Source organism: Phascolarctos cinereus, unplaced genomic scaffold (genome assembly GCF_003287225.1).
Source record: "Phascolarctos cinereus isolate Bilbo 61053 unplaced genomic scaffold, phaCin_HiC Scaffold_2;HRSCAF=192, whole genome shotgun sequence".
Taxonomy (NCBI): Eukaryota; Metazoa; Chordata; class Mammalia; order Diprotodontia; family Phascolarctidae; genus Phascolarctos; species Phascolarctos cinereus.
Genome location: NW_027555625.1, coordinates 201,118,950 through 201,143,691, shown reverse-complemented (window position 1 = coordinate 201,143,691; position 24,742 = coordinate 201,118,950). Strand labels below are relative to the sequence as shown.

Below are 24,742 nucleotides of genomic sequence, written 5' to 3'. Positions count from 1 at the left end.
CATCTCTGTTGAAATTCTACTAAATCTTGCTTAAATGTTATCTCCTCCATAAAGTAAGGGGAGGTCTCATCATACCCTATCATAGAAGCATTAGTATAGTATAGAAGCATAATACTGTGGGGAAAGTACCAGATTTGGATTCAGAGGACCTTAAATACTTATGTGATTTTATACAATCTTATAATACTTAAGCAAGTCACCCTCTCTGGGCCTCAGTTTCCTTCATCTGTAAAATGAAGAGGGTTTGACTAAATGGATCAGGTCCCTTACACTTTGAAATCTTTAATTCTGGGAATTTTCCTGTAACTTGAATGACACAGCTTCAGATCCATCGCAGGGCACAAGCCAAAATGTTGATATGATTATCCTGAAGATAAACATTTAGCTCATATACTTAGATTTTCAGATGACCCAGCTCAATAGGGATTCCCCACAATGACTTTATTCTACCATGAGTTCTTTTTTTTCTCTCATGTTAAAATGTTGAATGGAAGTTTAAAGAGGAAAATTTTTCTTAAGAGACTCTACATTCTTCTTAGGTTGAATGAGAGCGAGGAAACATTTTAAAAATAAAACCTTTTTAAACCTATCCTTTCAGAATGTGGAAATGCTGAGTAGCATGGACTCAGCATCTGTTCGCATCATCAAACCATTTCCTGTGCCTCAACCCCCTGGTAGACTTCAGCCACTTCAGCCTGCTCCAGTGATGCCCTCAGTGGCTCCAAAGCTGGACCACCAAAGGATGGACACCATTCAGGAAGACCCGAGCACTGATTCAATCCTTGATGAAGACGCCTTTGAGAAGGATCCTTTCCCAAATAGCAGCTCAGCTGCAAAGTCTTTTGAGGATCTTACAGACCATCCTGTCACAAGGAGTGAAAAGGCATCCTCTTTTAAATTACAACGCCAAAGTCGTGTGGACAGCAAAGAAACAGAGTGCTAGTTTAGGGGTTTTGCTTCCAACTTTTTTGACTTGCCTGTACAAAATAATTTTTTATGGGTTTAATCTAAAATCATCACATCATTTTAAGGGGCTAGGTAGGAAATGGGACAAACAAGGAAGTGACTTAACAGCAGATGCTGGCCATGTGTTTGACCTTCCTTTACTGAGATAATCCTCCTGTCTTAGCCCTTTTTCCTTTCAAGGAGGTAAGCTTGTTTTGAAGCTTTTTGGTTTGATTTGATTTTTTTGAATCTTTAAACTGTACTTTAACCTGTGGTGCAAAAAGCAGAAATCTAGCTGGATCAGACTGTGTATGTTTGCTTTTTGTAATTTAACTTTTTATTCATAACAGCACTGATTAGAGAGGTGAGATTATTTTTTAAAAACAGACTATATGGTCCTTTGTATATTGGGAAACATGTAGAAGTTATTTGTCTTGAGAACTACATCATCATTTGTTTTCAAAAGAAGATGGAGCTGAACCAAAATCTCATTTTAAGTGATCTAAATGGGGGTCTCAGGTGTTACCAAGAGCCTTTGGCAGATAAGGAGGTCATAAAATCTTAGAAATAATTTCAATGGTATGGCCTTTAAAGTGGGACAAGAGATAATATAGGTTTACAGGAAGAGGGAACTTATAGATGTTTTTTAAAAACAACCTGTTTCTTTTATAGGAGTCTTCCAAATGTTTAGACCTCATCTGCTGGTTACTGTCTTCTTTGTGTTCTGCGATTCTTTGTGAATTCCTGTTGCCAAGAACTTTCTTAATAAGGCACGTATTTAAAGGAGTCTATACCATTGGGCAGGAATCCTGACACAGAAAGCAATAATCCAAATACAAAGTATGAAGAATTAACCAAAAGTAATTTAAAATGTGGTTATAAATCAGTCAACTTATCAAGCAGATAAAAGCAAAAGGCAGTCTTTCCTTTTGAGCTTTTTGATCTGTCACAGTTGTAACTGTAAAGTTTTTTTGATAGATTGGCAAATAGATGCTTGCATTACCTGCTGCTTTTGGAAGCATCCTAGGATTCTGAAGAATCGCCAGTTGTGACATGATTGTATATAAATCATGTACGGTTAATTTTGATTTACATAGAATTATGGAGTTAAAGCTGAGAAAGTGCTCACCAACCAAGATATTTTGATTCAGCTTATATTTATAAAATTAATGGGAATTAACCAAACCTGTGACAAAATGTGTTTTTTGAAGAATATATTTGTTACATGGATTCTTGTTACACTAATACTTGAAACTTGTGCCTTATGGTATTGTTATTGTTAACTATTCATCATTTAGTTATACTTTTGGAATTTGAACACTGGGGTGCGTGTATGTGTGTATGAAAGTGTGAGAGATCCATATAATTTCCAGAAAAATATAGTATAACCATTTTTTATAAAAATTTTATGACTTTTTTAAAAACAAAATTGTCCTTGCCTTTCCCCCATGTATAGAATTAACAAGATGCTCAGCATGGAATTTGTAGCTATGGATTTGGTACTACTTGCCTTAAATTGTTAATAAATATTTAATAACATTAAAACAGTGTTCCTAATTCCCAGTACCTTGGAATTTACATAAGAAGTTGCAAATGGTAATGGTAATAAATAAATTTGTCCAAGACTATAATAACCAAGCACTGGAATTCTAGAATGTCATTGGCACTTTAATGCTTTATAAATCAAATGCCAACTAATATTTTATGTAATTAATTAATGGTCGCCATCTCCTAGAAGAAGGTGTTCAAGAAGACTGTAATCAGCTTTCAGTGCAGCTATATCCCGCCAGTAAGGAAGGATGAAAGGCAGTGAGGCTGCTTTCTTCTCTAGCAAAGGCCAAAGATGTGATGATAGAAATTCATTTCCCTTTGGTGATAAATGTAGCCCGTCTGCTAGATATGAAGAGAAGTCCTATAATGAAGAGAAAGGGAAAAACAAAAGGTTTACAGTTGTCTGAAATTGAGCTATATAACATTTTGCTGTTGCTAACCTTTTAAAAGCTGCTGTTTACAATAGTGACCTGATCTACAAAGATTCAAATTCTGACAGTCAAAGACATTTTTTGTTCTAAAGAGAAAGGGCCTGTCATGGCCCTTATGCTACATTGTGCAGAAAACACTTAAAGCATTAGTTGGTTATTTATTAATTAGTTCTAGCATGCAGCCATGGGGAGAGGGCAAAATATGTCCAGTTTTTCTAACTATGTAAGACTCTTTGTTCCTCTCTCATCTTTTCCCAAATGCCACTCAATCATACTCCATTGGACCTGTGACCTTACCAGTGTAGGCACTGTATTTTACAACAAGTTTGCTACAAGGGGTCTACCCAATGTGCTGGGGACCTTGTCCTCTATACTGCCTAAATACCACTGGATCACCCTGGTTATGTCAGTTATTGAGCTCTCTTTTGCTATAATGTCTCTTTTTTACTCATACATTTCTTGGATGGTATATTTTAAACTTTATAAACCCTAATTTGCAATAGGTTGTGTTGCATTGCCCTTTGGGTGGTTTTCAACTTCATTTCTTTGAAGACTTTTGAAGTGTTCTGTGAATTTCAGCCATATAACATCACTGGAATGATAATGTTTAAAAAGATGGGCCTTTGTTTGGGGTTGTTAAAAGAGCTTTGCAATTCCCAAAGGCAAGCCAGCCCACCCTCCTCTTCCCATTATATCCTGGATTCACTTCACTGTCAATTTTCAATGTCTGTCCAATATAAATATTCAAATGTATTACTTCTATAAGTTGTCATCCTACCAAACAATACCTCTTTCAAATCTCTTGAAGTACTCGAAGACAGCTACTGCCCTCCCAGTGTCCTCCAAACTAAACATGGCAACACACACACAACCTTCAAACAGCTCTCATGGCAGTCACTGGTGCCCTTTTCACTATTCTGGTTGCGTTTTTCTGAAAGTCCTGTGGACTATCAATGTCCTTCCTAAAATGTGGCACCCCAAACTCAAGACAGTACTGCAGATGTGTCTACCTAAGGCAGAATCCAGAGTATCATTTCGCTATCCCTGGAAGCTGTGCCTCCCTAATGCTTGCCTTCTCGTAGTCTTTATGCTCTACTACACTGTTAATTCGTGTTGTGCTTGAAGACCTCTAAAGAACTCCAGTATTTTTTCAATTACATTGCTATATAAACATACTTTCCTTTGAATACTTGAGCTCCATTCCCATTCATATCTTTCCATAAGTTTGCCACAAAGGGCAGATCCAAGATTTGGGGAATTTTCCTTACATTCTATTCATATTACAAGGAAAATATTAGATCTCATATCTCATGTGGATCTCACTAACTGCCTATCCCATCTTTTTTACTCAGACATTTTTTTTAAATATAATTTTATTTATTTTTAATTTTCAATATTTACTTCCACAAGATTTTGAGTTCCAAATTTTCACTCCATCTCACCCCTCCCCCCCACCCCAAGATGGCATGCATTCTGAATATCCCTCCCCCTAGTCTGTCTTCTCTTCTATCTCTCCCCCCTTCTCTCATCCCCTTCCCCTTCTATTTTCCTATAGGGCAGGATAGACTTCTGTACCCCATTTCCTGTACTTCTTATTTCCCAGTAGCATGTGAAAACATTTTTTTAAACATGTTTTTAAAACTTTGGGTTTCAAATTTTCTCCCTCCCTTCCCACCCACCCTCATTGAAAAGGCAAGCAACTCAATATAGGTTGTACATGTGCAGTTATGCAAAACACTTCCACAGTACAGATGTTGTGAAAAACTAACTCTATTTCCCTTAATCCTATCCTGCCCTCCCATTTATTCTATTCTTTCTTTTGACCCTGTCTCTCCTCAGAAGTATTTGCTTCTGATTACCCCCTTTCCCAATCTGCCTTCTTCTCTATCATCCCCCTGCTCTCTTGTCCCCTTCTCCTATTTTCCTGCAGGGTAAGACAGATTTCCATACCCAATTGAATGTGTATGTTATTCCCTCCTTAAGCCAAATCCTATAAGAATAAGATTCACTCATTCCCTCTCATCTTCCCCCATTTCCCCTCCACTGTAAGAGCCTATTCTTTTCTTTTTTCTTTTTGTGAGATAATTTACCCCATTCTACCTCTCCCTTTCTTCTTCTCCTAGTATAATCCTCTCTCATCCCTTAATTTTATTCTCCAGATATGACCCCTTAATCTTCAACTCACCCTGTGCCTCCATATATACATGCATATAATTTTTTCTTTCCAACTACCCTAATACTGACAAAGGTCTCATGAGTTATAAATATCATGTTTTCATGCAGAAATGTAAACAGTTCAACCTTAATAAGTCTCTTATGATTTCTCTTTCCTGTTTACCTCTTCATGTTCCACTTGAGTCCTGTATTTGAAAGTCAAATTTTCTATTCAGCTCTGGTCTTTCATCAAGAATGCCTGAAAGTCCTCTATTTCACTGAATAACCATTTTTTTCCCCTGAAGGATTATACTCAGTTTTGCTGGGTAGGTGATTCTTGGTTGCAATCCTATCTCCCTTGCCCTCCAGAATATTATATTCCATGCCCTAGAGTCCTTTAATGCAGAAGCTGTTAAATCTTGTGTTATCCTGATTGTGTTTCCACAGTACTTGAATTGTTTCCTTCTGGCAGCTTGTAATATTTTCTCCTTGACCTGGGAACTCTGGAATTTGGCTATAATAGTCCTAGGAGTTTTCCTTTGGAGATCTCTTTCAGGAGGAGATCTGTGGATTCTTTCAATTTCTATTTTGCCCTCTGGTTCTACTATATCAGGGCAGTTTTCCTTGATAATTTCTTGAAAGATGATGTCTAGGATCTTTTTTTGGTCATGGCTTTCAGACAGTCCAATAATTTTTAAATTCTCCTGGATCTATTTTCCAGGTCAGTTGTTTTTCCAATGAGATATATTTCACATTGTTTTCTAATTTTTCATTCTTTTGGATTTGTTTTACAGTGTCTTGATTTCTCGTAAAGTCACTAGATTCCAATTGCTCTATTCTAATTTTTAAGGAAATGTTTTCTTCAGTAATCTTTTGGACTTCCTTTTCCATTTGGCCAATTTTTCTTTTTAGGGCATTTTTCTCCTCATTGGCTTTTTGGACCTCTTTTTCCATTTGGGTTAGGCTATTTTTTAAGATGTCATTTTCTTTAGTATTTTTTTGGGTCTCCTTTAGCAAGCTTGCATCACTCTCATTTCTCTTCCCAGTTTTTCCTCTACTTCCCTTACTTCTCAAAATCCCTTTTGAGCTCTTTCAAGGCCTCCTGGGACTGATTCATATTTTTCTTGGAGGCTTTGGATGTAGGAGCTTTGACTTTGTTGTCTTCTTCTGGTTATATATTTTGATCTTCTTTTTCACCAAAGCAAGATAATATAGTCTGACTCTTTTTGCGCTGCTTGCTCATGATCCCGGTCAATTACTTGAGTTTTAAGCTCTTTGTTAAGGTAAGAATCTGCTTCCAATGTGGAGAGTGTACTGTCCCAAGCTATAGGGTTTTATATAGCTGTTTTCAGAGATACTTGTAGGGACCTGTAAATTTCCAGTTCTTCCAAGGTGGTATGATAAGGGGTAAGGTGTTTACTCCTTTTCTGGCCTGTGACCACAAGTACTCCTTTCTGTCCTGTAACTGTGAGGAGGGGTTCCTCTGCACAGCCACTACAAGCTCCTCCATGCCAGCATTCCTCCTCACCCCAGCACCGCCGCCCAGAACTGTGACCCAGATGCAAACACGGGCAAAGCAAGAGATTCCTGCCTCAGCACTGGCAAAGAGATCCCTGCAATCCCTCTCTGATCAGCCACTGGATTCCCCCTCAGTCTGTGGGCCGGAAGCTCAGGAAGCAGCTGCCCCCCCCAAGGGCCATGCTCTTGGGGAATAGAGCTGAAACCCCGCCTTCCTCTCTGAGCACCGCAGAAAGAGACTTTTCCCACTGACCTTGTAAGACATCTTTGACATTAGTGGATTGAGGAGTCTGGAAACCTCCATAGCTGCCCGCGATTCAGTCCTCTGAGGCCTGCTCCAGGTTTGCTGTGGCCTGCGTGCCCATGCCGCGCTGCACTGCACTCCCAGCCTGGCATGATACACCTTTTTGATCAATCACCCAGGTTGTCTTGGGCTGGAAATTTGTTTCACTCTGTGTTTTTGTGGGTTCTGCTGCTTCAGAATTTGTTTAGAGCCATTTTTTATGAGTATTTGGAGGGGTTTGGAGGAGAGCTCAAGCAAGTCACTGCTTTCACTCCACCATCTTCATGAGTTGTTTCTTATAGCACAATCATATTCATTACATACATATCAAAACTTGTCCAGCTGTCCTCCAGCTAATAAATATCCCCTCAGTTTCCAGTTCTTTGCTGCCACAGAAAAAAGGTGCTATAAATTTTTTTGTACACATGGGTCTTTTTCTTTCTTTCATCTCTCTGGAGTATAGAGCTAGTAGTGATGGCATCATTGGCTCAAAGTATGCATAGTTTAGTAGCTTTGGGGGTAGTTCCTAATTGACTTCTAGAATGCTTGAATTCAGCTCTACCCACTGGGCATCAGTGTACCTGTTTTCCACAGCATTTGTCATTTTCTGTTTTTGTTCACTTGGCCAATCTGATGAGGGTAAGTCAGAGTTTGTTTTAATTTACATTTCTCAAATTACCAATGATTTAGAACATTTTTCATTTTGTTTAATATGGCTTGAATTTCTTCCTCTAAAAACCTTATTTATATCCTTTACCATTTACCAATTGGGGATTGGAGCTTATTCTTATAAGTTTGAATCAATTCCTTATAGATCTTAAAAATGAAACTTAACAGAGAAGCCTACTTATAAAGATTTTTCTCTTATTTATCAGTTCTCTTTTAATTTTAGTGAATTGGTTTTCAGTTTTATATAATCAAAACGGTCCATTTTACCTTTTGTGATCCACTCTCCCATCTTGTTTTTATCATGTTCTGTCTATAGATCTGGCAGGTGATTTCTTCCTTGTTCCCCTAATTAGTTTATGATATTACCCTTTATGTATAAGTCACATACCCATTTGGACCCTGTTTTGGAATACAGCGTGAGATGTTGGTCTATACTTTGCTTTCCAGTTTTCCGTTTCTGCTGAATAGTGAGATTTTTGTCCCAATAACTGGAATCTTTGTATTTATCTAGACTACGATATTCGTTTGCTTTTATATATTTGTATACGTAATCTGTTCTACTGTTCAATTACTTCTTGCTTAACCAGTGCCAGATTATATTGATGTTTAATACTTTATAATAAGGAATTTATTATGCCAGTGTGATAAATGACATCACGGCAACATAACGATTTATTATCCCAGCTTAACATGTAACTTATCACCATTATTATATATCATGTATCCACTGGCATTATAAATGCCATATGATAATGTACTAAGCTATACACAGTACAGTATAATATGTAACAAGGCATATCACAATGTATTATGTTATACTGTGCAATCCTATGCTATGCTACAGTATGCTATATACTATGCTGTATAATATGATATATAACAGTTTAATATACTATATTATGTTATACAGTATAGTATGATATATAGTATAATGGTATGGGATAGTATACTGGAGATAGTGTAGCACAGTACATTATAATGTGGCATTATGAGTCTATTAAATGTCATATAAAATTGACATAATGCATTTTCCAACATAATGACATCATGTTAGCTTAATGTCATTTATTTCATTATAATATATCACTTGATTAATAAATGCCATAAAATACTGTACTATACTATGCTCTGCTATTCTCTCTTATCCTTTCTCAGTCATGCTATGCTATACTCTACTACTGCTGCTACTATTTTATACTATACTATATACTTTTTATTATAGTATGTTACAGTAAAGTATAGCACAGTATAGCTGGTACCTTAGCATATACTTTATATACTATGTGCTGTTAGTCATTTCAGTTGTGTCTGACTCTTCGTGACCCCATTTGGAGTTTTCTTGACAAAGATAATAAAGTGGTTTGCCATTTCCTTCTCCAGCTTATTTTACAAATGAGGAAACTGAGACAAACAGCATTAAGTGACTTGCCCAAGGTCACAAAGCTAGTAAATGTCTGAGGCCAGATTTGAATTCAGGTCTTCCTGACTCCAGGCTCTATCCATTGCACCACCTAGCTGCCCCATACCATTTGTTAGGGTATAATATCCAGTATAACAAAGTATGTAGTATGAAAAAAATACAGCACTAGATGCTGCAGTATAGTACTATAGAGCTTAGCATCATGCTGTATTATCACAGTATAACAGTTGAGTAAAATAGGTTGGGGTACAGCACGGTATAGTGCAGACAGCACAGGAAAAGTGAGCATAGATAGCCAAGTAGAGCCTAACAGCAGTACTGATGGTGTTGTCTAGTACAGTCTCACATGCTCTGGTGACACTGTGCTCTATACAATGCTACACTGCCTGTGACATGAGGATACATTATCCCATAAGCCACAATGGCTGTTCACTTTCCCTGATATCATGTCCCATAGCGCTGCCCTGCCCTGGCCTGGCTTTGTGTACGCTGCTTTACCCTACACTGTATGTCACTCACCTGCACTATATTGTATTACACTACACTCTTCTATCCCATCCTATCCTTGTCTGTGATATACTAGGGAATGCAATGTTATGATCTTCAAGGCTGTCCTATTTTTTCTGTACTATTCCTGTACCACATACTGTACTCTACTATATGCTATACTCAACGACAAATTGTTATGCTGTGCTTTAGTATATTATGTTATAACATGCTATGCTTTATTAGTTTGGCATTATGTTATATCACACTGGCTTAATAAATGCCATATGATGATGTGCTGTGCTATGCTATATTAAACAGGATATACTGTATATAATATGAATAATATATAACAGTATATAATAGAGCAAAAATAACATAGTATAGTCTACTATATATTACATAGTACAGAATGGTATATGGTATAGCATAAGGTAATATCACATAGCATAGGTATGGGTACCAAGTATAGGAAGCCTGTGCCCAGAATCAGCTGCAGCATAAACAACACAGCCATGGAGGGAGGCTCCCAATGGAGCCATTAAAATAACATTTACTGTGTATGTGTGTTTATACGTGTACCCTTATAAATATATCAGTATAATTAGTACATAAGTATCTATGTCTATGTGTATGTATGTATATATACACATGTATACACACAGTTATGCACATATATAGAAACAAAGGGAAACCTTTAAATGTGAAAAACAAACAAGCATATGATATGAAGGCACCATAATCACTGTCATTTGTTTGTTCAGCCACATTTATCTTAAAGTAATCCTTCTGGGCCTAGTGGAAATCTAGCTAATCCTTCATTGCTCTCTCAGCCTGTCACTGGGACAGGCAGTTGAGGCACCTTGTAAGTTAAATCGGTCCTCTGCCTCACATCCAAAGATGAGGACCAGTATACTTCCAGATGGGATCAGTAGCAGTTCCTTTATGAAGATACATACTTCATAGTACTTATACAGAAGGGTATATATACACTGTCAGAGAAGCTATGGGAGGAAAAAGTAAACTAGGAGCAAGGGGCAGTCAGAATCAAAATTCAAAGCTAGCTCTTGACTACAAACACAGGGCTCTGTCCACTACAGTATGCAGCCTCAAGAAACTAGGTCTTGTCTTTTTTATAGGATAATCATTTAATATCCCACATCTTCTAGTGAAAATTCCTGTTTTCTTTCATTTCTATATCATAAATGCTTCTTAATAGATTATAGAGAACATGACTTGAATTACATCAATCCAGGTAAGTATAAACAAATTATCCTACCTTGTTATCCTTTTGCATTAGTGTCCACAAGTCAAGGACCTCTGTCCCACAGTTTTGGCCCACTTGCAAACAGGCTTTGGCATATTCACCAACAACCAGATTCGTTCGATTTAATTTGCTGCCTGAGGTAGGAAAATGCAGATATCAAAATTCAAACCACCCATTAAATGACAACTATATCCAAGAATAACTTCACTTTTGTCTAAAATAGTAGTTATTACTAGCGTATGACTAACCAACATGGCCTCAAAGGTGCTGTTTTTCTATAGAGATTCAAATGGGAGAGGGCATACCTGTTGACTGACTTTCTTCGTCACAGTCATAAGAGTTCACTGCAGAGCTAGCGTGCAAACCTAATTTCACATACATTGTCCTTTACTACAAGATAGCTTCCAAAGACATGGTCCCTGCCCCAATGCCAGTAGAGAGCAAGGGGGAGGTTCTGTAGGTTTTTTGTTTGTTTTTTAGGGAAAAGTGTGGTCCCATGATCAAAGTGAGGTATCAAAGGCTATAGTAGAGAAGAGGGATCCCATTCTCTAGGTGAAACTGGATTAAAATAGGCAGCCAAAACCTCAACAGAAGAATCCAAAATGCAGCTGGAGCTAACAAATGCACCCTGACTGAAGACCTCAATGTTAAAGGGCGAACAAATCCCTTTGTCTTGCCACAAAGAGATGTGGAAAAGAGTGATTCAGCTAAATTTCAGATGACTAAAAATCACATACATAAGTTAGTGATACTTATGAAACTCTTTACAATTACATAACAGTTTTATGTATTTTATTCATGTGTTGTCAAACATTCAGCGTAGCCAATGGTGTAACTTAAGGTTTGCCAAACACAAAACATAGATGTATTATTTTTACCTTGAGCAATACACTCCTTTTCCCAAGCTGATTCACAAAGAGGAGGTGGTGTTATAAGAATAATTTTACTTTCAGGAACATCTACAGACTTTAGATACTGTATCATGTTCTTTAAATTCTCAGCATACTCATCCAATGGAACATGTTGCTGAGGATTCTCATCTGTTCAAGGGAAATGTTAAAATATTATTGACCAAAGCCAAACTATTCACATCTTCATGCAAATAGTCTAATTTACTCAGTCATTGAAAAAGATATATAAATGCCACTCTTCCAAAATGAACACAAAATAATTCTCTCAACCTCTAGTGCCCGTCCTCCCAAACTACTATATATTTGTGATTGTTTACTTTATATTTATACTGTATATGTTTACATATATTCTTGTCTCTCCCGTTACGATATAAGCTCTTTGTGAACAGGAATTGCTTCAGTCTTTGTGCAGCATATTGTATAGTTTAAGAAAAAGGGAGTAAAAAGAAAAGAGTAACTCATTTTAGGTATGAAACTTCAGATACATTGAGCTAAAATTTTTCTAGAGTTCTATGAATTCTTTCAATATAAATGGTACTTTCAGCAAGTCAGCTGGGACTCCTTGTGTCCAAGTTGCCCAGCTGGCCTATCCTGAATACCTATGCCATAATGGTAATGCATGCAGTCAACCCCACCTAGGGAGTCCCTGCTTATAAGAACAAGATACTTAAGAGTTGGTCCTGTGCCAGTTGAAAATATGGAAAAAGTATCTTTAGAAAGCTAACTGGGGGGAAGGGCTAAATGTCAAAATGGGCTGAAGTTCTTTTTCACCGTATTAAGTAGTTGTCTCTATTCTGGGATGGGGGATGACGGTGAAATGGGAAAAAAGCAGAGTGTAGCAGAAATAACACTTGGAATGAGACCACCTGGGTTTGACTCTCAGCTGTACTACCTGTGAAGGACTGCGTAAGTCACTCAAGGCTCCCTCCTTTAGAAAGACAGCAAAGCCCTTACACCTGATAGGCCGCCTCAGGCCAAATTCACACCTAAACCTTGCTGGCGGCCATTGCTGGGTGTAGGTCTGCCCTGCCCTATGCCAGCCACCCTTGTGAAGAACGGGGCCACCTGTATGTACTAGGGAGATTCTGGCCAGACTTAGAGCCAGGCCCGATGGCCGCCTGCCACATCATCCTCGTCTAACTGGACTGGAGCTAAAGGGACACATCCAAACTCAGCTCACCTCTCTCTGACACTCCTTGTGGACTGAGCTGCCCTCCCCACCTGCTGCTCGCTCTCCCTGTCTATCCCTGTAATAACGATCAGGGACCTCTTCAATAAAAACCGCTCTCCGCCCCTCTCCTCAGTCCCTCAGGCAGGTCTCACCGCGTCCCTCATCCATCACTACATAACGCTCCGAACCTGTTTGGTGGCAGCGCCTCCAACCTTTGTCATATTCTTTTGTCATCTTTGACGATGGTACTTTGAGTACTAATAGGACAAAGCAGAAAGTCGCTCATTTTATTTGTATTTCTCTATTAGTGATTTAGAGGATTTTTCACATGATTATTGAAAACTTAGATCTCTCTCTTCGAATGCTGCCTATTTATATTTTTTTTTTTTTGTCATGGGGAATGGCTCTCAATCTTATAAATTTGAACCAGTTCCTTATATATCTTGGATATTACCTTTATCAGAAAAACTTGTTGCAAATATTTTTCCAGTTACCTGTTTCCTTTCTAATTTTTGCACTAGATTCATCTGTGCAAAAACATTTTAATTTTATATAATCAAAACTATCCTTTTTATTTTTCTGGGATCCTCACTATTAATTGTTTGGTCAATGAATTCTTCTTTTATTCATCAATTCAAAAGCTAATTTCTGATTTCTTCCTTGTCCCTCTTATTTATCCATTTGGAGCTTATCTCAGTGTATGGTGTGAAGTCTTGTTCTAAACCTAATATCCAGTCTGTTGTGTATCACTCCTAGCAGTTTTTGTCAAATAGTGAGTCTTTCCCCCAGTAAGTGAGTTCTTTGGGTTTAATAAAATATTATGCTACTGTGTTTGCTTCTGTATATTCCATACTTAATCTGTACTGTTGATCATCCTCCCCCAACTTTTTTGGACTAGTACCAAATTGTTTTAATGATTACTGCTTTGTGGTATAGTTTTAGCTCTGGAATTGAAAGGCTCTCTTCCTTCCCATTTTTTTTTCATTGTTAGAGGAACAGGAATAAGCATTTATGGGTTTTTTTTGGTTTTGTTTTTTTTGCTTTTAGGCAATTGGGGTTAAGTGACTTGCCCCGGGTCACACAGCTAGGAAATGTCAAGTGTTCAGTCTGAGGCCGGATTTGAACTCAGGTCCTCCTGACTTCAGGGCCGGTGCTCTATCCACTGCGCCACCTAGCTGCCCCTAAGCATTTCTATAGTACCTTTATGTCCCAGCATTGTACTAAATGCTTTTTACATCTGACCCTCACCATAACCCTTAGAGGTAGGTGCTATTATTATCTCCATTTTACAACTCAGCAGAGAGTGATAAGTGACTTGCCTAAAGTTACACAGCTAGTAAGTATCTGAGGCCAAAGCTGAACTTGGGTCTTCCTTACTCCAAGCCTAACACTATCTACCACACCACCAGCTGCCTCATTAATACCCTTGATATGCTCGACCTTTTATTCCACCAGATGAAAATTTTTTTTTGATTTATAAAATATTCTTTTGGAAGTTTTATTGGCACAGCACTGAATGAGTAAATTAATTTGGGTAGTGCTGTCATTTTTTGTTTTATGTGACTCATTACTGTTACTGTTTCTCCAATTATTTAGGTCTGTATTTCTGCAAAGAGTATTTTATAGTTAGATTCATATAGTCCCTGGGTGAATCTTGGTAGAATTAATCCCATTACTTTGAAATTTCTCTTTTTAGCTCTCCCTGCTGGGATTTATCGGTGACATATAGGTATACTCATGTTTTATGTGGATTTTTCTTAGGTCCTGAAAATTCATTCAAGTTATTATTTCAATTGATTTTTAGGTAACTCTCTTCAGATTCTCTAAACACACAATCATAGCATCTGCAGAAGGTGATCACTTTGTTCCCTCCTTGCCTTGTTTAGTCTTTCTATTTTTGTTCTTGTCTTACTGCTATAGGTAGAATTTCTACCACTGTTAAACAATAAGGGTGACGATGGACATCTTTACTCCTGATCTTGTTATAAAGATCTCTGTTTTCCATTACATAAAATATTTGCTCTTGGATTCAGATAAATACTATTTATTATATTGAAGCGTCATTTATTTCTATGTTTTGTTTTGTGTTTTACTTTTTAATAGAAATGAGTATTAGATTTGGTCAAAAGCCTTTTCAGCATGGATTAATATATAATTTTTATTACTTATAGTGCAAACATGGCTTATTCTATTTATTCTCTTCCTTATGTTGAATCACCTCTGTATTCCTGGTATAAGCCATGCATTCCTAGTCATAGTGCACAATCTTACTAAAAGTTGTTTTATTCTGCTTGCTAATATTTTATTAGAAATTTTTGTATCCGGTATCAAGACCATATGTGTATCATAGAAAGAGGTTTTGAAGGGTACTTTATTTTCTTATTATTGAAAACAATTTACACAGTAATTAACTGTTCTTTCAATGACAGAATTCATCTAGGCTAGCACTTTTTTTTTTCCTTTGGGAATTCAGTTATGGTTTGTTAAATTTCTTTTCCTGATAATTGGGTTATTTCAATAGTTTATCTGGATTCTTCTGCTAATATGGATATTTTATATTTTTGCAAACATTACTCCAAATTACCAATGTTTTTTTTTAAGGCATTTGGGGTTAAGTGACTTGGCCAGGGTCACACAGCTAGTAAGTGTCAAGTGTTCTGTCTGAGGTCAGATTTGAACTCAAGTCCTCCTGACTTCAGGGCTGGTGCTCTATCCACTGCGCCACCTAGCTGCCCCTGAAGTTACCAATTTTATTAACACATAATTAGGAAAAAGAGTTTCTGATAATTTCCCCTATTTTCTCTTCAATCGTTGTAAGTTCTTTTTTATTTTTGATACTAACAATTTGGTTTTTATCTCTTTTTTTAAATCAGCTTAGCAAATTGGTATTAGTTTTTAGAAAAACCAGATCCTAGTTTTTTTTGTGAATTCAATGGTCTTTTTGCTTTCTATTAATAAATCTCTTCTTTGATTTTCACAATCTCTACTTCAATATTTAGTTTGAGGATTTTTGATTTATTGTTTTTTCAAGTTTTTAAAAATCATATACCCAATTCACTAATTTATTCTTTTTCTCTTTTAATGATGAAAGTGTTTAAATATATAAATTATCCCTTCAAAATTACTTTAGCTATATCCCATAAGTTCTAGTATGTTATATCATTATTTTAGTTTTCTCTGATGAAATTTCCCTTTGTTTCTATAATTTGTTCTCTGATCCACTAGTTCTTTAGAATTAGGGTAGTCTCCAGTTCCTTTTAAATTCTCTCTTTAATGGGTCTTTATTGAACATAATTGTATTACATTATTAGGAAATGTGTTGTTTTCTACTTTTCTACATTTTTGGTCATTTTTTATGCCTGACTACACGCTTCAAAGTTTACATTTTGTAAGTGGAGACAACATACACAATGAGTATAGATATAAAGAGGACATATACAAAACATACACAAGGTGAGGGGAGGAAGAGAAGAGGAAGGTTGTCCTAGTAGGAGAGATCAGGACAGGCCTCCTGTAAGAGATTATATCTAAGTTCAACTTTGAAGCATACTAAGGATTCTAAGAGGCAGAGGTGGAGGTGAAGAGGGAGCACATTCCAAGCATGGAAGACCACTTGTGTATAGGTATGGATGGAGATGAGAAATGTGTGTCATTTTTGAAAAGGTATGAGAAGACCAATGTGGCTGGGTCGCAGAGTGAATGAGGGGAAATACCATATAACAAGAATGGAGCCAAGTTATAAAAGGCTGTAAATGCCAAAAAAAAAAATAGGTTGCATTTCATTCCAGAGACTAGTGGGACACATGAGTTTTACAAGCAGTAGTATGGCACTGTCAGACTTAGGCTGTTAAGTGTATCACTTCGGCAGTTGAGTGGAGGATGAACTGGAGAGGGGAGGGACTTAGGCAGAGAAAGGTCAGTTCTGTCAACAAACAGGGTAGGCAGAAATGTACTGGAAAAAATTCACACTAAAGGCAAAAGAGAAGCGTAAAACGTATTGGGAAATTCATGATAACTTACATACAGACTTATTTACTAACATACTAAGCAAATATTTCCCTCTCCTCCCCATCCTCCCCTGCAAAAAAAAAAATGGTTACAGATACTTTCACTGTGAGATAAAAATGGATAGAAAAGAGAAAAAAGTTATTACCTTTTAAAGCACTGTCATTGGCACCAAAGAAAATTGTAACTGCAACGACATTTTCAGCATTACTACTTTTCCTGATTAATCTTGGAAGGATGATTTTACCCCATCTGGTGTTGTAACCTGAAAATCCACGATTTAGAACATCACATTTCCTGAAATAAAGTTAATTAAAAAGAAAAGAAAAAAATCTGAGTAAAAAAAAATTACTGATCCATTTAGAAAATCTTTAATATGATGGTGTACAATCTTGCCATTACTGATATCCTATTATCTGGCTAGATATGGAATGAATAAATGGCATTTGAAGAAATAGTTTAAAGGCCAGGGTAAACACAGTAGATTCCCACTAGAATATACTGTGAGACAAAAATGTCACTTTTTTTTTACAATCTACTACAGTGAGCTATGTAGTAGTGATTTAGTGGAAAGAGCATGTTTTTTATAGGTTGATAACTTCGGTTTAAATCTTGGCCCTGCTACTTGCTATGGATATGATCTTGGGAAAGTCATTTAACCTTTATGGTTTTCCGTTTACATATTTGAGATAGGAATTCCAGTTCTGGCTCTGATAACTTACTAGGGTGCAATCATGGACATATAATTTAAGTTTACTTGCATAAATCACCCGACAGATTGTTATGAAGAAAGTACTTTGTAAACCTTAGAATGCGATATAATAATGTCTAGTGTATTCACTACTAAAGATGATAAAACTATCTCTGAACTGTTGAGAATATTTATTAGGGTTATTTTAAATGACAAAAAGTAGATTTCTGATTTTTAAAATTCTCTCTTTAATGGATCTTTATTGAACATAATTATATTACATGATTAGGACTCATCAAATTCTGACAAATAGTAACTCAAAAAAATGAGATTGGTCCTCAGGTCTAGTTTCTTGGCTTCTTTGGGTAGACAATCCTCAAACTCCTTTTCAATAAAAACTGCATTTTTTGTTATCTTATAACAATCTTAATACTTATTCTTCACAACATTTTAGTTTTGCCTTTACACAAAGTGACAAGAGAAACCTTTTTGCTAAACTGAGTTGTCTGTTCTTTCTTTATCCACACACTCCTTTCCAGTGTTAATAAGCCAAGATACAGTACCCTAAATTGAGAACTAGAATGGTCCCGAGAGGTCATTTTGTCCAACCTCTACATTTCGCAGAAGAAAGTGAGCCTCAGAGGGACAGTGACCTGCCCAAGGTTTTATGAGGGTTTTTTAATTTGTAACTTTATGGGTGAAAGGAACTCCCTGGTTAGAAAGCTCCCTTTATCAAGGCAGATCTTTGGCTGTTCTACAACTTATCACTGAGCTGCCTGACTCATGGAGAGGTTAAATGAGTAGGGTCCCCAAGGCAGTGTGTGTCAGAGGTGAAGCTTTTTTGCCTCTTACGCAAGCATTAACAGAGCTAAGATTTGAACCCGGGACTACACAGAGATTCCAAAAAGAGCACAGTTTTCACTATACCATGTACTCTGTCTCTTAATGAAAGAGCTATGTCTTTACAATTTTCACTAAGATGTAATCATATTTTAAAGTACTAAACACCAAGATATAATTATAGAAACTACTCTCACCTGGCTAGCTTGTCAGCCACTGATGCTCCCCATCCACCCTGATGGAAAGAAAACTGAAGAACACGTTATTACTTCAACCATTTGTCAGTTATTTATATATCTGATTCAAAATTTTAATGAAGGGAAGTTTGATTGGTAATTCATAAGATTCCTTTGAACTGCCATCTCTCTATTGACTCCCAACATTTCATTTAAAAGTCATTTTTGGTTGCCATAGTAACACCTTAGAATTAATCTCAGTTTTGAAGTGATTTTTCCTTCCTGTGATAATTAAGAGATTTCAGCTTGTCTACATTTTATGAGGGTAAATAGAAGTGTTACTTATCTTGAAAAGCAACTTTAAAATCTATATCCTCTATCCATAGAGATTGCCTATAAGTTTAGTGGGAAAAGAGACAACTCCAAAGACTACGTTAATGCAACACTATAACTGAAAGCATTAGTAGCAAGGAAATTGATTACTAGAGAACCTACAATAAAGTTGGCTCTACACCTTTGATCTACAAGCTTTTGTTCCTCTCTTCACCCCCCCATGCTTGAGATTTCGTTTACTGACCATTGCCATAACAGCACTGATTCAGGGTTGTCAGTCTATGAATTCATTCACATGGATAGCCCCTCCAGTGATAAGAGATCACAACCTATCCATTTCTGTCCTTCCTCACTCATGCAATAAACATTTCACAAACCCTTTACTATGTGCCAGGCACTGTGCCAAGTGCTGGGGAAACAAAGAGAGGCAAAAAGCCTCTGCCCTCAAGGAGCTGGCAGACTGATGGGGGAGACCACAAACAAACACATATGTACCAACAAGGTATATACAGGCCAAATGGGAAATAACTGAGAGGGAAGGCACGAGAATTAAGAGAAGTCGAGAAAGGCTTCCTGTAGTCACATTCTCTCATGAGCTGTTGGGGGCCTAACTTGCTTTCCCTTGCTGGTCTGAGGATACCAGTAAATGTTTAATATATGAATAAGAAAAAATAATTTGTAATTTCTACCTTTCCTAAATTTAAGTTAAAAAAAATTAATAGACCTAGAATTGATAGTCTCAGAAGAAAATGCATATTTCCTTCTGGGTCATTTTATTTTAAAGTCAGGAAGTATAACAAGTGCAATAGGCTACAATAATTAAATAATAATACCTATAATAAGAGCTAACATTTATATAGCAGTGCTACGCACTGAGCACAGGCACTTTAAAACCATTACTTCATTTGATCTTCACAACAACCCTGGGAGGTAGATGCTATTATTATCTCCATTTTTCAGATGAGGAAACTGAGACAATAAGAGGTTAAATGACTTACACAGGGTCACATAGCTTAATTGAGGCTAAATTTGAATTCAGGTCTTCCTGACTCAGGCAAGGCCCAGCACTCCTTAATATCAGTGGATGCCCATAACTAAACAAGTTCAAAACCTTTCCTAATGTGAGAGGAACACACTATACAGAAAATTATATTGCAAGAAATACTTCAGATGGCCTTCAATCATCTCCCTGTTCCATATTCTTCACTATTCTCTGAAGCACACTTATAAAGGGTCTTGTTAAAGCATTATGTGTGGGAGAAGTAAAACATGTTCTAGGCAAATAAATTCTGCCTGTGACAGAAGACATCAAAAATGTAATCAACACACTGTGGATGACTTTGGAAGGGTTTATATAGTTACTATTTTATTCAAAAATAAGGTCTTCAGGAGGTAGGACCCCTGCTAATAAATGCCCAGACTGTCAAGGACTCCTAGGCTTAAGCTTGCTAACAGTAAACAAACTGGGCATACGGTGAGTAGGAGGGGAATGGGGGGAGGGGTCAGCAGAGATATGTATAGGTTAGGAGCTTTTAGCTTTTAAAAGAAATTTAAGGGGCAGCTAGGTGGTATAGTGGATAGAGCACCAGCCCTGGAGTCAGGAGGACCTGAGTTCAAATATGCCCTCAGACAAGTAATATTCACTTAACTGTATGACCCTGGGCAAGTCACTTAACCCCAAATACCTCACACAAAAAAAAAAGGGTTTTAAAAGAAATTCAAGAAGCTACTCTGCTTCTACAGATGAACTCAAAGAGTCCTGATTCTAAGAGAGGAAGAGTGACCTGACAATAAAGGAGGAAAAGTGAGTAAGAAGTGAAGGGTTAAATTTTTGTCTATGACTATAACAGAATGTTGTAAGGAGGGGAAATAATTCAGGCTGACCCACAAGATTACAAAACAGAAAAAGTAGGCAACAGAGTTGCTGATAAACTGCAGGATTGTTTGTACAGAAGACCTCTGGATGGTTTCAAAAACAATGTGTTCAAGATAAGAAAAGGAGTTGTGTCAATTATTATGTCAGCTGGGAACAATGTTTGGTAAAGAGAAGAAGCCAGAGTTATTTGATCAAAAATATAAAAACTGAGGCAACTTAGGGGAAATTTTGTGGTCTCTTTTGCAGGTTACCTGCATACATATATTTGGCCTACATGTATGCAATCTGGCTCCTGTATGTGACAATCAATAAACTTCTACTTAATTTGAGATAATTTCTGTCTCCTGATTTTTATGACCCAACAGAAGGAAAGCACTCAGAAATACAATCCTATTCTAGGCAAAGATGTTTAAGAACACAGGAATTACTGCTGGGGAAGAAAGTTCAAGAGACAGAAGGGGACACTGGTAGAGAAGAGCTAAGGTAGCAATGGGATGGTGCAAAAAAGAGAACACTGACAAAGGGGCAATTGAGGGACATGGGAGTATGGGGGAATTACTTGGTTCTATGGAATGAGACTATGGATCCTGGTGGGTGAGGATATAAGGAGGGGGGTAACTGGGATCCTGTGGGGGCTGGGGGAAAGATGAAGATACACAATGGAGACTGTGGGCTCCCGGGTACAGTGGGGAAAAACAACAACAACTGGGATCAGAAAAATCGAATTAGAGTGCCAGCTTGGCTACTTGCTACCTTTGTATCTTTTTGACCTCATTGTGGTATGCCTGTGAAACCTGGAGTGGCATGCCGGAAATGGGAATCGCTTCCATTTGAATTGTCTTAGGAAGATTAAGATCACCTGGCAGGATAAGATGCCTGACAGGGAGTTCCTTTCTTGAACTAAACTGCCAAGCATTCAAACTGTACTACAGAAAGTGCTACTCCGATGGGCTGGCCTTGCTGTTCGAATGCAGAATGTAGGATTGCCAAAAAGACTATTTTAAGACTCACCACAGGGCAAGTGGTTGGCAAGTGGTTGTCATGGTTGTCACAAGAGATGAGAGGACACACTCAAGAACTCCGGAATTGCGTGACAAAGGAGACGCTGGCACAGGTCCGCTCAGCATGGCGTGCCCTCATCAGAGAAGGTGTGAGCAAAGCAGAATTGAAATAGCTCAAAAGAAAGTCGAGATGAAATTCAGAGAATCCACCCCAAATGTTCACATGGACTATTTGTGCCCCACCTGGAGTAGAACATTTGAGCTCATATCGGTCTGATCTGTCACAGTCGGATGCGCTGAAACTTGACTCTAACACAGTGATGTCATTTTGGTTCTCTTCCAGAAGGAAGGACCTTTTGGCAAGTTACTTAATCTTTATCTACAAAAATGGGGTGGAGGTGGGAATGGGGGATGGGAAATGAGTAGTGTGGAGTGTGCTGGATTTGCAGTCACGGAAGACCTGGCTTCATATTCTGCCTATGACACTACTTTGTGACTACAAGCACGTCTTCAAATTGAATCTCTTTGCTCATCAAGTGTAAGAATGTAGGATCTACCCCGGTCCATCCCCAATTGTTCAGTGAGGATGAAATGTATGTGAAGAGCCTTCTAAACCTGCTGGGCTGCACAAATGTCAACCATCATTGTCACTCAGTTGGTCTATTTCTAAGGTCCCTTCCTGCTATAAATCTGATCTTATGGGCAAAACAAGGTGTTGAGGGAAGCCTATGGGGTCAAACCGGGGAGAACAAGGAGCCATGGGGAAGAGAATGGGGTCTAGGATGAACAGAAAATTATGTGTGAGTGAAAAATGAACATGAGATCCAAGGAAGAGTTAAGAGAGGGAGACTGACGAAGGTAATGGGCATAATGTGAAGCGATTATAGAGATCATAGATGGGACCCAACAGATGACAGTACAATGATACAACCGAAACTGAAGAATGCAAAATTTTAATGACCCAAGACATGAGAAGATACCTCCCCTCTTCTTCGTGGAGGAGGACCATGGACAGCGAGGCGTCTCAGGGCTGGGACTGGAGTTAAAATTCAGACACTACCTGTGTGACCCTGGGCAAGTCACTTAACCCTGTTTGCCTCAGCTTCCTCATTTGTAAAATGAGCTGGAGAAGGCAATGGGAAAGTACCCTAGGATCTCTGCAAAGAAAACCCCACGTGGGGTCACAAAGAGTAGGGCACGACCGAACAGCTGAACAACAAAAGGACCGTGGTGCGGAACGCTACATGTCACATCAACCTTTTTCCACAGGCCGGTTTAGCTTTTTTAAATTCTCTGAAGGAAGCAGCTCTTGGGAGGGGGGGCGGAGGGAAGCCGCGGGAAATGGAGGCGATCTAAAACAAGGAAGAGAAACGGCCCAGGAAGGCGGGATCCTGGGGAGGCCTCGCTGTACCTGGGTGATGGAGTCCCCGAAAAGCAGCACCTGGGGCCAGCGCAGAGCACTTCCGACCGCCTCCACCAGCGAGCCCGACGCCGACATCCTTCCCAGCCAAAGGACATAAACCCGGATGTGCTTCCGGTGTAAACGCGGCGCGTCCCCGCCCCCTCTGAGCCCTTGAGGCCCGCCCCCGCCGCTCTCAGTCCCGCCCCCGCCCGCTCCTAGCCCCGCCCTACCCGAGCTGAGCCCTGACCCTTGATGCCCTTAGCCTAGACAACTGCCTGGTTGTAGCCCCGCCCCCAGCCTGTTCTGAGCCTCACAGCCCGGCTCACTGCTCTGAGTCCCTCCCAGGCCCCTCTCCAGCCTTGGCCCTGTTCATCTTTCACCCCTTCTAAGCATGTTTCTGCACCGCGATCCCCTAGTCCTCTGTTTCAGAGGGCGTAGGTTTACGTTTCCCTTCTGTCGCTGTATGACCTTGGGCAAGTCCCTTGACCTTTCCGGGTCTTCTTTTCTCCTCGTTCAAATATCCCCATCACATGAAACGAGGAAACTGAAGCCCTGAAGGGGCAAAGGATTTAGGTAGGGTCATCCAGGGCAGCAGATGGCAGAGCCAGTGTTAACAGCCCTAGACTGCGGACTCCCTAGCCACAGCTGCTCCCCTATCACCAGGACCTTGCATTCCTGTCTTAACTTTGGGGGTGGGGGGTCGCGGGAGGGGGCATTCATTCTCTGTGAATTCACATTGGACGATTGCTTAGAGCCAAGGGTGAGGGCATGCATGCAGGACTGGGTGCCTGTCTTATCTGTTAATTTCAGCAAATTCTTCCCCACTAATTCTGTGTACTAGACAGAATGTTTTACATTACACATTGTAATGGTTCTGTACTGTATGTTCCCGACACTTGGGAAAGGTTTAGAACCTGTTTTATTACAAGTATCCATAGATGTTAAGAAATCTGTTTAATGATTTTAAGAAGGACTTAGTGACTCTGTCACTGTGGGGGAATGTACTTTTTCTTCTGAGTTTAGATCCAATTGTTGCACATAAATTTTCAAAACAAGTTTAGAAAGGATAAAAATGACAAGCTCTTTTTCTTGTCTATATATTAAATATATGTATTAAAGTTTGTATATTCAACATTTTCCCTCTCCCCAGGCCCTCATAATTTCACTGAAAATTGAGGCCACTGACTGTCTTGCCTATTTCCCCCCTTCTTTGTCCCACATCTCCCAGATACCTTCTCCCCCTCTCCTCCTTCAGTCTTCTTCAATCTTGTCTCATAATGAGGTAGCCCTTCTCCTTGCCAAAGCAAACCCCTCTACATATATGTAAGTGATTCTCATCTATCCAGTCTTCTCTAGCAGATTTCTTCTTCTATCATCCCCATCCTCCCACTTATCTTCAATCTCTCCTGGCCTACTGGCTGCTTCCCTACCACTTACAAACTTGCCCACAGCTCCTCCATCCTCAAAAACCTCTCATTTGATCCATCTATCCCTGCTATCTTCCCATATCTTCTACAATTAATACCTCCACTTTTTCTCTCACTCTTTACTCTGTACAATTTCCAGCCTTATCATTCATCCAAAACTTCGCTCTCCAAAGATACTAATGATC

The 24,742-nt window shown here is 38.6% G+C and overlaps 2 protein-coding genes across 6 annotated transcripts in view; one reads left to right on the top strand and one right to left on the bottom strand.

Moving 5' to 3' along the window:
• ADAM17 (ADAM metallopeptidase domain 17) overlaps positions 1-2,490 on the top strand; it is a 55,248-nt gene extending 52,758 nt beyond the window's left edge. For all 4 annotated transcript variants that reach the window (XM_078149763.1, XM_020992617.2, XM_078149765.1 and 1 more), the window contains one exon: positions 599-2,490. In XM_078149763.1, coding sequence (XP_078005889.1) covers positions 599-943 — 345 coding nt within the window. In that variant the 3' untranslated portion in view covers positions 944-2,490. The remainder of the gene's footprint in view (positions 1-598) is intronic.
• Positions 2,491-2,592: 102 nt separating this feature from the next.
• On the bottom strand, positions 2,593-23,285 carry IAH1 (isoamyl acetate hydrolyzing esterase 1 (putative)). 2 transcript variants are annotated; one of them, XM_020992620.2, is made up of 6 exons: positions 23,140-23,263; positions 18,540-18,592; positions 16,960-17,108; positions 11,603-11,764; positions 10,737-10,858; positions 2,593-2,857 (listed from the first exon to the last, which is right to left on the bottom strand). In XM_020992620.2, the coding sequence occupies exons 1-6, from the start codon at positions 23,224-23,226 to the stop codon at positions 2,660-2,662; spliced, it is 771 nt and encodes a 256-aa protein (XP_020848279.1). In that variant the 5' UTR covers positions 23,227-23,263; the 3' UTR covers positions 2,593-2,659. The 2 variants fall into 2 exon arrangements, with proteins under 2 accessions (XP_020848279.1, XP_020848280.1); XM_020992621.2 differs by lacking the exon at positions 18,540-18,592 and having other exon boundaries at positions 23,140-23,285.
• Positions 23,286-24,742: the final 1,457 nt, after the last annotated feature.